Genomic DNA, 13,169 nt, shown 5'->3' on the forward strand with positions numbered 1-13,169 from the left:
GGTGCGTGTGTCTGGCGGTGCGTGTGTGAGCGTCACTCGGTGTCCCGGTGGGTGCGGGTGGGTGCGTGTGTCTGGCGGTGCGTGTGCGAGCGTCACTCGGTGTCCCGGGGTGCGGGTGGGTGCGTGTGTCTGGCGGTGCGTGTGTGAGCGTCACTCGGTGTCCCGGTGGGTGCGGGTGGGTGCGTGTGTCTGGCGGTGCGTGTGCGAGCGTCACTCGGTGTCCCGGGGTGCGGGTGCGGGGGGTGCTGACGCCCAGGGGCAGGGCCATGGTGCAGCCTGGGATCGGGCGCCGTCTCCCATCCCGGCCTGGGGGGCAGGAGCCTGGTTCCAGAGGTGGCACCCGCCCTGGCCCTTGCCAGGCCCCTCGAGGTGTCGCCAGCCGGGATCCCGCCGACGCCGCGGCCACCGGCACCGCCAGGCCGCCGGTCTTGGTGTCATTTACCCCCACCCTCCTGTTGCCGAGCAACGGCCTGGGGCCCTGGGAGAGTGGTACCGCCCCCCCATCCGCGTGGTACGCCCCAAAGGCCTTCCTCTACTATCCCCTTGATGGTACATCCCAGCTCCCCCTCTGCCTCAGTTTACATGGCACATTCCCTCCCCCCCGTAAAGGATGGTACATCCCAACTGTCATCCCTCTGCCCTAAGTGCACTTGGTACGTTCCATTTCCCCGCAATATGGTACATCCCGTGTCACACACTTCCCTTCCGCGCATCGTTCTTCCCACCCCCCGCCCATTATGGAAATTAGGGCGTCCCCCCTTTGCCCCCCTCCCCGGGGTGCACGTGTGCCATCCGGGTTCCTGAGGTGACCCCCATCCCACCTCCAGGATGGTACATCCCGCCACTCACTTCCACCCCCTGCCCTGGGCGAACATGGTACATCCCACCCGCTCTCTCCGGGACCCGCCTGCCGAACCCCGGCTCCCCTCCCTCATGGTTTGTCCCACACCCCCCCATAGATGGTACCGCCCCCCCCGCAAGTGGTACCTCCCAGCCCCGGTCGGATGGTATGTAAATGGTACCGCCCGCCCCCCTCCCGGATGGTTTGTCCCGCCCCCTCCCCCCCCTCCCCCCGTGGCTGGTTTCCGCGCGAAATCGTCTCCCGGCCCCTGGCTCCCGCCCGCCGCCCCCGATGCCGGCCCGGGCCGCCCCGCTGCCCCCCGCCCCGCTCCCCGCCGAGCTGCGCAGGCGGTGAGTGCCGGCCCCGCCTCCGGTCCGAGCCCCCCCCCCCCGCGCCCCCAGTCCGGTCCGAGCCCCCCCGCGCCCCCGTCCGGTCCGAGCCGCCCGCGCCCCCGTCCCCGTCCGGTCCGCGTCCGGTCCGAGCCACCCCCCCCCCCGCGCCCCCGTCCGGTCCGAGCCCCCCCGCGCCCCCGTCCGGTCCGAGCCGCCCGCGCCCCCGTCCCCGTCCGGTCCGAGCCACCCCCCCTCCCGCGCCCCCGTCCGGTCCGCGTCCGGTCCGAGCCACCCCCCCCACCGCGCCCCCGTCCGGTCCGAGCCCCACCGCGCCCCCGTCCGGTCCGAGCCACCCCGCGCCCCCGTCCGGTCCGCGTCCGGTCCGAGCCACCCCCCCGCGCCCCCGTCCGGTCCGAGCCACCCCCCCGCGCCCCCGTCCGGTCCGAGCCACCCCCCCGCGCCCCCGTCCGGTCCGCGTCCGGTCCGAGCCACCCCCCCGCGCCCCCGTCCGGTCCGAGCCACCCCCCCGCGCCCCCGTCCGGTCCGAGCCACCCCCCCGCGCCCCCGTCCGGTCCGAGCCGCCCGCGCCCCCGTCCCCGTCCGGTCCGAGCCACCCCCCCCCCCGCGCCCCCGTCCGGTCCGCGTCCGGTCCGAGCCACCCCCCCCCCCCCCCCGCGCCCCCGTCCGGTCCGAGCCCCACCGCGCCCCCGTCCGGTCCGAGCCACCCCCCCCCCCGCGCCCCCGTCCGGTCCGCGTCCGGTCCGAGCCACCCCCCCTCCCGCGCCCCCGTCCGGTCCGAGCCACCCCCCCCCTGCGCCCCCGTCCGGTCCCCCGGTCCGTGCCCCCCCCCGCGCCCCCGTCCGGTCCGAGCCACCCCCCCCCCCCGCGCCCCCGTCCGGTCCGAGCCGCCCCCCCCCGCGCCCCCGTCCGGTCCGAGCCGCCCGCGCCCCCGTCCGGTCCGAGCCACCCCCTCTCCCGCGCCCCCGTCCGCGTCCGGTCCGAGCCACCCCCCCCCCGCGCCCCCGTCCGGTCCGAGCCACCCCCTCTCCCGCACCCCCGTCCGGCCCCCGTCCGGTCCGAGCCACCCCCCCCCGTGCCGCGCCCCCGTCCGGTCCGAGCCTCCGGTCCCCCAGTCCGCGCCCCCGTCCGAGCCGCCCGCCCCCGGTCCGAGCCCCCCGTCCGGTCCAAGGCCCCCTGCGCCCCCAGTACAGTCCCCATCCGGTCCGAGGCCCCACTTCTCGTCTGAGACACCCCCCCCATCCTGTCCGCCCGGTCCGTGACCCCACCACGCACCCCCTATCTGGTCCGAGACACCCCCCCGGTCCAACACACCCCCGTCTGTTCCCCCCGGTCCGAGACGGTGTCCCCCCCCCCAGCGCCCCTGTCCGGTCCCCCCCTGGTCCGAGACCCCTCTCCCCTCGTCCGGTCCCCGCCCGTGCGGCCACCCTAGTCAGGTTCTCCCCCACAGACCACCCACATTGAGGTCTGATCCCCCCTCAAGGGGGCAGTGGTCCCCTACAGACTGTTGCTGTGGGGAGGCTATTGGGGGGCTGGGGGTTCCCCCATTGGAGTCTGGTCCCCACAAACTTAGGCCGCCCCTTGGGCTAGTGCATGGGGTGAGCCCTGCTGAGCTTTGCCCTCTGTGGCCGACAGACCCCGGGTTGGGGGGCCGGGTGTGTTTGCCCCCAGGGGCTGAGCCCCGGCCTGGGAGGGGGGAGCGGAGGCGGGGAGGGAAGTATGTGTCTCCCCCGAATGGGGTCCCCCATCAGGCCTGTGGGGTGGCACGTCCCCCTGGGCTACGTCAGGGGGTCTTAGGAGTTATTTTATCTGGCCCTGCCTCCCCGCACCTTGTCCTGTGCTCGGGGCCCCTTGTCCTGCTGGGAGCCCCAGAGCCTATAACGGTGGATCCAGGAAATGGGGGGGGGTGGTTAGCCCCATCCCGTTTTCCCCACCCCTGTATGGCACCAGGCTGCTTTGTCTTTCTCCTTCCCAGCACCGCGTCCCCTGCACGCGCAGCTGTTTAGGACAGGAAGTGAAGGAGAGCCCAGCATCCGGTCAGAACGTGGGGGGCACGTGGTTGGGGGGCAGCAGGCATCTGCCTGTGCTGTGCAGCAGGCCAGGGTAGGTGATCCTCCAGCTGTCCATGGACACCCGTCCTTCTGCAAACGACGTGCCACGGGCCGGGCAGGACCGCCCTGCCCTCCATTACGGCGCCTCTGGCCAGGCCAATCTGCTCCCGAAGGAAATGTACCCTCCTGCACATCTGCAATTAACCTTCCTCGTTATTACCACCCTCACCCCTTAGGCAACTGCCTTTGTCTTGGCACGACCCTGATTCAGCGGGGGGCGGATCTGATATATGGGGCAACCCCTTGGCGCCAGGAACCTGTTTCCTGTTCGGCCTGACGGGGCAGAAGTCTGCTGGCTCTAGTGTATCCAAGGCCCTATAAAGCTCTTTTTATTTTCCCCAGGCCATTAGGGGAGAGGAGAGGGAACCAAAGAAAGTCCAGAAAACGCTCCCACTCCCTCTCCGCACCCCCACCAAACAAGTAGGCATGGGGCTGAGTGGTTTAGAATTGCAGGTTGTTACTTCCTGAGATCAGAGACTCTGTTTTCCCCTTTGGGAGCGTCTGCCCGTGTGCAGGATATTAACTGCCCAGGCGGGTGTATTCTGCTCTGGAGTTGGGGTCAGACTGGACGCTCGTTCATTAAAATAAATGACTTCTCTTGATGCTGGTCAGATCCGCTGTGCTTCTCCTAGGCCCCTTAAATCTGCTTCCCTTTGTCGCTCTCTGGGGCCCCAATCCTGCTGTCCAATCCACCCCTGCTCGTGTGCGGCTCTGGTTGCAGAATGGAGGGTGTGTGGCGGGGGTACAATATTCTAGTTAGCAAACCAGGCCAGGGATGTGCAGTTAACATCAGCGGTGGCTGCAGAAGAGGGAATCTGTTTCCTTCTTAATTTTGCGTCGAGCTGCTTGCGGCCTGACCTCCTGTCTGGAAGAACGTAACTCTCCTGTTTTCCTCTGCAGCGAGCAGTAGCAGGGCCTGTGGCGGCGATTGTGTGTAGCACATGGCGTGTGTGCACTTCCTGTGAGAATTTAACCCAGGTCCCTCACTGCTATTGTCCGTTCCGCTCGGCTTCTGTCTCCCCCTTGTTCTTGTGGTGCCTCGTGCTTAGCAGAAGAGGAGACGGTTCAGAGGACTGCGAATGCTGGTCTTGTTGCTTTGCCAGCAGGCCACAAAGCGATCCAGGTGCACTCGGTGCATTGTGGGGGGCTGCGCTAGCCCAGTTGTGACTCTTGGGTTAAAGGTTTGCTGCCCAGAGCAAACTGAGCCCGCTGAGCATGGCTGTGCAACCCTGAGAACAACCTTCCCTATCAATAGCGGGAGCAATTTTCCGAAGTATCTGGGAAGGGAGCAGAAATGTTGGAGTCAGACCCTTAACTAAAAAGATGGATCACAGGCAGCCTGAAGCTACTTTCCTCTGTTTAGCTACGGTGCCATTGGTCCGTCCCCCCCCCCCCCCGCCCTTAAAATACTGGTTAACAAAGCAAAGGGGATCAGGGCTAGTTGCCTACAGTTAAGAGAAGCTGCAGGAAGAATGCGTAGTGAGGCTTTGCAGGGTGTGTGGGGGGAAATGAATGGCTTTGATTCCTGGTACTGCTGCTTAGCCTGGCGCTTTCAAAGCCCCTGTGCTTATGAGGCCTTTCGTTTGCATTCTGCTGCCGGGGGGGGGTGGGGGCCGGGGCGCCTTAGTGGGAGCAACAGCCAGCTGGCTTTCTTAGCAACTCAAACCATGGAGCGGGCACTAAGAGAAACTGACAGGCACTCAGTTACTCATGGTCTAGTAACAGTCCCTGTAACGTAAAGAAAACCCTGCCATACAATGCGCCGTGGGTGGGGCGCTGAAGCTCAAACAGTATCCTGAGGGCACTGGATTGCGAGTCATCCAGAGCTTGCTGTAGGTGCACGTGAGGTGAAGTTAGGGAGACAGGCTAGCTGCGGTGTCAGTAAATACGGGATTGGCTTGTGGTGGTGGGAGCCAGCCACACGACGTGCCCAGAACTGGGAATAAACGCCCCATGTCTGCGTCTACGGGGTCTTGTCGCTGAACAGTAGTGTTCTGTAGGACGTGGGCCAGCCCTAGGTAACCAGGGAGTGGCTCTTGGCGGCGGTGCTCTGGGACGCTTCCAAGGGGCGAGATTGTTCCTCAACGGGGTTGGGGAATTATGCCATTCCCTGGTGTAGCTGCCCCTGTCCAGTCGTGTTCTTGCATGTGTATGTGACAGAAGCAATCCAAAGTTCGGGGAGGTTTGCGTGTCCTTCTGCAAGGCCTGTTTGTGCATGTGGAGGGAATGTTGGGGCACTGCTGAATTGCGGCTCCTCTCCTGGAAATGGTCTTTCCTTTGTTTTTGCTAATGGCTCCTGATAAGCCTCTCCCCTGTCTGGGCAGAGACCTGGTGTCTCCATTTCATTTCATTTGAACTCTGTGTGCGCCTGTAATGAGTCATTGACCTTAGTAATTAACTCTTAATTGATGAAAGGACAGCCAATGGCATTGCTTGGCAACTGATGCCCCGGCAGCAGCTAGAGAGGAAACAGGAGAGTTGGGGTTGAAATACACATTGTGCTGAGCCGTCCATTTGAAGGTTGCGAAGAACTGGCTGGGCCAGGGACCGGAGGCTGTTTCTGGCGTCTCTGGTGCGAAGGAATGTCCTGTAGGGTCAGTTGGTGGCTGGTGAGTGTATGGCCAAAGTCATCGCTGTTCTCCCTCCTCTAGAAAGCCGTGTCTTGTCACGGGCTCCATGCATCGTATTGAGAGAGACCCCTCTCTGCTCTGAAGCTCTAAAAGGATTTCTTCTATCCCCACCTTGGCTCTGGCTCAGATGGAGAGCTTTCCCCAAGGGCCAGACGCTATCCTGTGTCTGTTCTGCTCTGTCCAGGCCCGTATCTGAGCCTCATCGCCACAGCATCCACACAGCCGGGCTTGCCGAGGCAGGAGGAAGCACTCCGACGGGGTCTCCTGAGTGTGTTCTCTTCTAGAGCATGGCCAAGGGATTTCTGATCCTTTGCCCTTAGCTGTTGGGTTTTGTGCAGTCCTTGGCGAGAGCTGCGATAAGGCGAGGCCTTGGTAGTGAGTCACAGCGTGGTCAGGGACGCAGCGATGTTGTCAGAGCATTGGGACAGCTATGTAAATAGTGAGATATCCATGCAGACCTGGAGCCGAAGCATGGCCCTCCGGTGCAGCATTCCCAGAATGTTAGAAGAGTATCTCGGTGACAGATGCATATACCTTGTCCGTCGTGGGGCCTCACTCGCTGGATGGAAGTCTTGTGGCAGCCCTTGCTGCTTAGAACCAGGTCTGTCACATCTCATAAAGGAGAGGGTGATGAGACACCCCTTGCATTGGAGATTAGTGAGCATCCCGGGCGGCCAAGCCCCTTTCACTTGCCTTTGTGTGGGCAGCTGAAGGGACCTTTCCATTTGTTGCTTGAGCTGGGATTTTCCCAGAAGCCAAGGGAAATTAGGCATTGCAATCCCAGCCCTAGAATTTACTATCGCTCTTTGTTTTGCAGGGGAAAAGTTTGAAAAGCGGCTTAGACTCTCTAAGTTGTTCCAAGCCCTAACAGCTTTCCAAGAGACGCTGGCTCCCAAGGACTCTGAAGTCACGTAGTGGCTTTTGAAAACTGTCCGCAAGCCAGTATCTGAGCTTGCACTTCCAGTGTCACCATCCACTATGCCAGAGACCTTTCCCATCCCTTTCCTGCAGTGGGAGGCCATAGAAACTGTACCCCTTCCCCTGTTTCTAGTTGGGGACGCAAAGGAAATGTCCCCATGGTTACCTTGTTGCGTTGCAAGTGGGGAAAGAAACTATAACAAGTCACAATTCTCTTGCAGGCTCCAAGACTTGGAGAAGGAGGAAGATGGGCTGAGTGAGAAGGTAAGGTTCTCTTTCGATTCTTGGTGCACTACCCATTTCTGCTGATCAACGCGTTTCCAAAGAGACACCCACACTTTTATGGACTGTCTTGAATTGTAACTTTCATGAAAGGGGCTTTTGGTATTGCGCGCACATGGCTTTTATTCTGGTGCTGCTCCCCAGTGCCCTCCTGTACAACAGCACTCCTGCTCTGCAGCCACGCAGTGGGTATTTCATAAGGTGTTTCTGTCCTCCTGAATTTGCCTATGTATCTTAGTCAGGCCTGCCAAGCAGTGTTAATTTGCAGAAGTGACTTCAGTGGAGTTTAGCTGATTTCTCAGCTGTATCCTGCATACTTGGCCCAAGAGTCATGTCCTCTCTGAAGTCTGGCTTAAAAGTGTGATTCATTGGTGTGGCATGGCAGCTTCTGGGGCCTCAGTTGCATTGTCTGTTTGTATTACAGAAGGTCCCAGAGGTGCAACTGAGGTCAGGCCCTTTGTGCCTGGTGCTGCACAGACATAGTGAGAGAGGGTCCCTGCCCTGGGTCGCAACTAGGGTTTGGCTAGTCAGGCCTAGAGGTCAGGGCTGGTCCCAGAGACCAGGGGCCTATGTCAAGGGTCAGAACTGGGGCTGGCACCTAAGAGTGGTAGCTGGAGTTCAGGACTGGGGTTAGGGTCCTAGTACTGATGCCAGTGGGTGGCAAGGAAGCCAGAGATGGAGGAGAAAAGCCAGGGTCAGAGTTCAAGTACCAAAACCTGGGGGCAAAGGCGACGTTAGAGTCCAAGTACCAAAGCCAGGGCTCGGGACCGGAGTCCCAAGTTCAGTAGTGGAAGCCGAGGGTCCCGCTCGTTGCACGGCTGCTTCCTGGAACTCCCCCTGGACCAATCGGTACTGCAAGGGAAGCTGTCAGTCTGGTCTTCCGAGGCGGTATTTCCTGTAGTCTTCATCTCCACAAGGTCCGTGTGGTCATGTCCACAAGCAGATGGTGGCTGCCAGGTGGTGACATGGAGGCGCTGGCCTTCCTGCATCCCGCAGACCTGGGTTCTAGTCCCATCCCTGCAGAGCCTCGCACCTTGAAGAGCTCAGTCTAAATAGACGAGGGCTGGGAGGGGAAGAGACTTGCCCAATGGCACCCAGCAGGTCAGTGGCAGGGCTAGGAAGAGAACCCAGGTGTCCTGAGTCCCAGGCCCATGCCCTCCCAGCTGGGACGTACTGCTCACCCTGCCCTCGTTCTGAAAATCAGCACGAAAAATGCCCCATTGCTGGGGGGCTGGCTCTGGAGTCCAACTTAATAAGGAGCTAGGAAAACTTGGTGAGAAGGGAAACAGCCGATTGCCCCACCGGAGCACAGCGGTGAACCCTGCAGACTTGTTTCAGTAAGAGCCTCTCTTGCTCATCCGCTCCCGGCTCCTCAGACACATGCTCCTGCAGTGAGGTCATAGCCTGTATTTATTCTATCAGTCCGTTTCCATAGAAACTGCTGTCATGTCACAAACTGGGCTTCGTGACTTCACTACAGAGCTGGGTAAGAGGAGGCTGGAAACTCGGCCTGCACCATTAATCCTGGGGATGCGCCACAGTGGCAAGAAGCTTGTAGGGGCCTGAGGGCTCCCAGGAGGCTCAGATGAGGGTCGACATGCCCCAGGGCAGGGTGGATCTCGCAAAGGCGTGGCTGAGCAGAGAATATGCTGCCCACAGGTTGCGTCTGGAGGCCGCATTGGTAACGATCCCTGCATTAGGGATATTGCTGCTATAAACCCCTGAGCAAGAGTAAATATTATTGTGATAACTGGGTGTTCTGGAAGGGCCATAAATGCTGCTGCTCAGAGCGTAGGTTTGGACCTCTTAACTACTGGGGTCAGGAGGGGAAACCCCCCACCCCTTACTCTCTCTCCCAGGGCTTCATGCACCATCTTCTGACACAGCTGGTGCGGGCCTCTGCTCTGGCCCAGCCTAGCAACTCCTCTGGCAATATTGCTATGAAATACCAAGGCTGCTCTCCGCTATTGTAATGAAAGAGGGTGTCCCTGCATATGGCAGTAAGGCAGCCCAGTCCTCAGTAATAAGCTGGCTCTTTCTCCTCCACCATGAGCTTCAGGTCGCAGAAGCTGCGTGTGCCCAGAAGGAAAGGCATGGGAGCAACCGGTGTCTGTGCGGCTGGGGGAACTGGCCGCAAGCTGGTTGCTTGTAGCACACGCTCCTGCTCCTTGTCCCCTCAGGAGTGCGTGAAGGAGAAGCTGAGTCTGGTCCATGGCTTCCTACAAGCAGATGCACAGAATCAGCTGAGCGACCTTGAGACCAAGCTGCACAGAGAGGAGCTGTCGGAGGTGGGGCATTGAACACAGCTTCTCTTCCTTCTGAGTGTGTGTGTGTGTGCGTGTGTACACGCACCCCTGTCTGCCTGCATACATGGGAAGGAGGGACCAAGACATAGGCGCTCAAGGTTCCTGCCTGGGGGCCCTGGCTTCTGTAGTCAAGTGATGGCTCAGAATCTCTGATTTTATTTAAAAAAAAAAAAAAAAAAAAAAGGGTAGATAAATCTGAAAATATGAACCGAGTATAACAGATGTCTGTCTGAGTCTGCAGGCAGCCTGAAACAGCCAATAGCTACAAGGAGTGTGAACTGCCCCATTCATCTTAACTCTGAAGCCTGCTGCCACCCAAGCAGGGGCAGGACCGCGGCCTGTGGCCAGGGTGGGGTATGTGTTGGATTCAGCCCTTGAAGGGCCAAAGGGTAACTGGGGAGCTTTGTGGTAATCCTGAGTTGTAACTGTGCCTTGCTCCTGTAGGAGGGATACCTGGCCAGGGTGAAAGCCTTGCTCAGCAAAGAGCTGTCCGTGGAGAATGGGGATGCCTCAGCGCTCGGCCAGAAATCCAACGGGTGCTCCGAGAATGGCGCCTACGGCAGTGATGAGGACTCGGAGAGAGCTGGCCACGAGGGGGAGGAGGACAGCGCTATGGAGACGGAGGAAGCAGTGGCATCCTCCTCGTCATCGGCAACCATGTCAAAAACCCGCAAAGCCAGGAGGAGCAAATCCAACGGCGAGAACAAAAGTAATGAGCTGGCATTGTGCTGCCCTAGCAACCGAGACAGGGTCTGTGGGTTCTGCCCCTCGAGCCTCGCTTCGCAGTGGAGTTCCCTTGCTGATTCAGGGCAGCCTTACTGAATCCTTTCTAGACCCTCAGCTGAGATGGGGCTGCCCCTCACCCAACGCTCCTCAGTGCTTCACCTGAGTACGACTGGCTCACCACTTCCCTTGGGGAGGCTTAGGGGGAATGGCTTGGCTAGCAAACTCCCCTTTGTGGCTGCCTGGGCGGGATGGCCAGCTGGTTTGCATGCTCGCCGTGCCCCTTGGGAGCTCTTCCTCGGGCTCATGTAAAAGCCTGCTTGGCTGTAGGCACCTCTCAGTGTAGAAGTGGGTACAAATTTCTCCTTGGCATCCGATAGCAACTTCACCCCACTTGCTGTACCCTGCTGCAATGCAGAGGGTTAGACTCCTGGGGGCAAGAGACATGCTGCCCTGTAACGTTTGGTTTCATAACCTCCTGGTCTTGCTCTGTTCACTCCTAAAGCAAATAAAAAATAAGCAGAAATCTCTGTTGCGCAGGAGCTTTGGAAGCAAACTGCTCCGATTAAATGCTGGGTGGTGTCTTGCCAGAGCTCTTTAGCACAGCAGAGGCGCTTATCCCTGCCAGTTAAAGAATGGGAGGAGGGCAGGAGCTGTGCTCAGGTTTGATGTGTTGGAAGGAATGTGGCATAGCCTCATTTCTCCAGTTGGGCACAGGGGAGTGCTCGAGCACATGGTGCAGGAATGGCTGGTGTCAGACGTTGATGGCCAAATTCTCAGCTGTGCTGAGGCCCTTCTGTGCGGCTCTGGCTTCAGAGCAGGTGGAAACAGACCTCCAGTATCCCCCCTGCACACAGGGTCCTCCCTGGTTGGTGTGGAGCTGGTATCTGTCCAGTTCCCAGAGGTGGGGGCTGATTGGGGGCATGGCTGGAGTGCACAGCCCTGTGGCTATTCTGTCCATCCCCGGGGCCCGTGGGAAGCAAAGTGTGAGCTAGAACAGCCTCGAGGTGGGGAGTGACCCAAATCTGCTGCTGCCCCATAGGCTGGAATGGCGTAAAGGAAAATCGGGCCCTCAGGGTCGTTGGTGAGTGTGCTTGAGTGACGCAGGGCCTGGGCTTTTCTCGAGCTATGAATGACAACAGTTCTAATCCCTGCAAAGTAATGATTGCTCTTTTTCTTCGGACAGAATCCCCAGCCAGCTCAAGAGTTACCCGGAGCTCTGGCAGGCAACCGACCATCCTCGCTCTGTTTTCCAAAGGGTCAGTACATCCTGCAGCTCCTGGTTGTGCAATCCTGGTGCAGCTGGACTTTCACAAGCGATTTTTGTTGGTTTTGAGAAGTATACATGTTTTTTTAATCTCCTAACAGTTCATTGGCGTCCTCCCTCTTCTTCGTTATTCTCTTTGCATGGTGGCTCATTGAGTAGTTGGTACGAGTTCTTGTGAAAGATTCCCAGTGGGCTAACAAGGTGGATCCTAATATTTGCAGGTCCATTACAATCTAACAGCCTCTAATTTGCACATCCCTAACCAGCAGGGGAATGACCTGAAGCTCAGAAAGGGACACCTCACCCAACAGATTCTCAAGCTATCTTAGCACAGTGGGGTCCCAATCCTCGATGGGCACGTCTCTAATACACCCAGTGTGCAGTGCCTGACACCCCAGGGTCCTGGTCCATGGCTGGGGTGACGGTAATATCCGCTGATAAATGTCTTATTTTGATTGACTAAGTTACGTTTATTAGGGTGAGAAGGAAGCTGATGTTCTCTCTACGAAGGTCAGAGGTGTGGTGTGGGCTAGTGGGTAGGTCTCCGGGCTGGGACTTGGCAGAACTGGCTTATGTCCTGGCTCTTCCACTGGCCTGCCTTGTGACTTTGACAAAGTCACTTCCTCTCTCTGCCTCTTTCCCCTCCTACCCGTTGTCTGTGTAGATTGTTGAGTGTGTTTGGGCGGGATTGTCTCATGTATTTGTGTAGAGCTTGGGCCAGTGCGGCCCCGATTTTAGATGCTACTAAAATGCAAACAGTTAAGAAAACCAAGGTGTAGTGGATCAGAACGGCTTAGCTGGTTCCATGATCAGTTTTGTAACAGCAGCTGCTGCTATTGGCAGTGTCTAGACAGCCCATTAAAGCTCCTTTCACAAACTTTAGGCAGACTACGCTGTTTGGGTCCATTTGGCCATGGTCTTCTCTAAAAAGCAATTTGCTCCTTTCAAAGAATTGATCTTTCTGTTGGTGTTCACCTTTAAACCCAACAGATCCAACAAACGCAAATCGGATGAGGTGAACGGAGAAGCGAAGCAGGAAACAAATCCAGAAAAGGAGGAAGAAGAGCTAGAAGAGAGGGTACGTCTGGTGCATGTTTGAAAACAAATTCTTAAACAGACATCTCATTAGGCTGTCAAGGAAGAATAGTCAGGCATATTATTTCTGCTGCGACTCCCATTTCCTTAGTTTGTAAAGCTGATGGGCTCTTACATGCATTTCTTTCTTTTACCTCTACTTCAAGGAGCAAGATGAAAAAAGAATTAAAATTGAAACCAAAGAAGGGTAAGAGCAGCTAAAATTTCTTTAATCGGGTGTTAGAATGTTCTGGCTTGTGTGTGCATGGCCTAGATGACATCTCGAGGTCCCTTCCAGTGCTACTGTCTGTGTGTGCGTGTGTGTTCTCTTTGCAGAAGTTTGTCACGGGGTCTGTTGTGGCAAAAGACCAAACAAAAAATCAAAAAGATTTCTCGCTGAGTTTTCCTGTCCGTGTCGGACTTCATCACCCTAAACCTGGGGAGGCAGAGAAAATGCTAAAGAAATGGAAGCGATTTAGTGTCTGAAAGAAAAAATGTTCTGGTAGTTTACTAATTTATAAAGTGTCTGAAAATAGAGACGAGTGATTGGGCCTGGCTCCGTGAATCCCCTTTTTGTGCTTCCAGCTGTGAAGTGTTGCTGTGAAAGGGCCTCATGGGGACCGTTTTCAGCAATGCCCAGGTGTCCTGTTAAGCAGGGAACTTGGGG

At 58.3% G+C, this 13,169-nt stretch overlaps 1 protein-coding gene across 3 annotated transcripts in view; it reads left to right on the forward strand.

Annotated features, from left to right (window-relative positions):
* The first annotated feature begins 975 nt into the window (after positions 1–975).
* DNMT1 (DNA methyltransferase 1) overlaps positions 976–13,169 on the forward strand; it is a 32,728-nt gene continuing 20,534 nt past the window's right edge. Inside the window, exons 1-7 of one of the 3 annotated variants that reach the window (XM_074935432.1) lie at positions 976–1,007; positions 7,072–7,114; positions 9,313–9,420; positions 9,883–10,147; positions 11,348–11,420; positions 12,419–12,506; positions 12,670–12,710. In XM_074935432.1, coding sequence (XP_074791533.1) covers positions 10,051–10,147; positions 11,348–11,420; positions 12,419–12,506; positions 12,670–12,710 — 299 coding nt within the window. In that variant the 5' untranslated portion in view covers positions 976–1,007; positions 7,072–7,114; positions 9,313–9,420; positions 9,883–10,050. Of the gene's footprint in view, positions 1,008–1,132; positions 1,192–3,171; positions 3,295–7,071; positions 7,115–9,312; positions 9,421–9,882; positions 10,148–11,347; positions 11,421–12,418; positions 12,507–12,669; positions 12,711–13,169 lie in introns of those variants that run through there. The other 2 variants (XM_074935430.1, XM_074935431.1) reach the window with 2 other exon arrangements.

The sequence above is a fragment of the Natator depressus genome, chromosome 20, assembly GCF_965152275.1.
Source record: "Natator depressus isolate rNatDep1 chromosome 20, rNatDep2.hap1, whole genome shotgun sequence".
Lineage (NCBI taxonomy): Eukaryota > Metazoa > Chordata > Testudines > Cheloniidae > Natator > Natator depressus.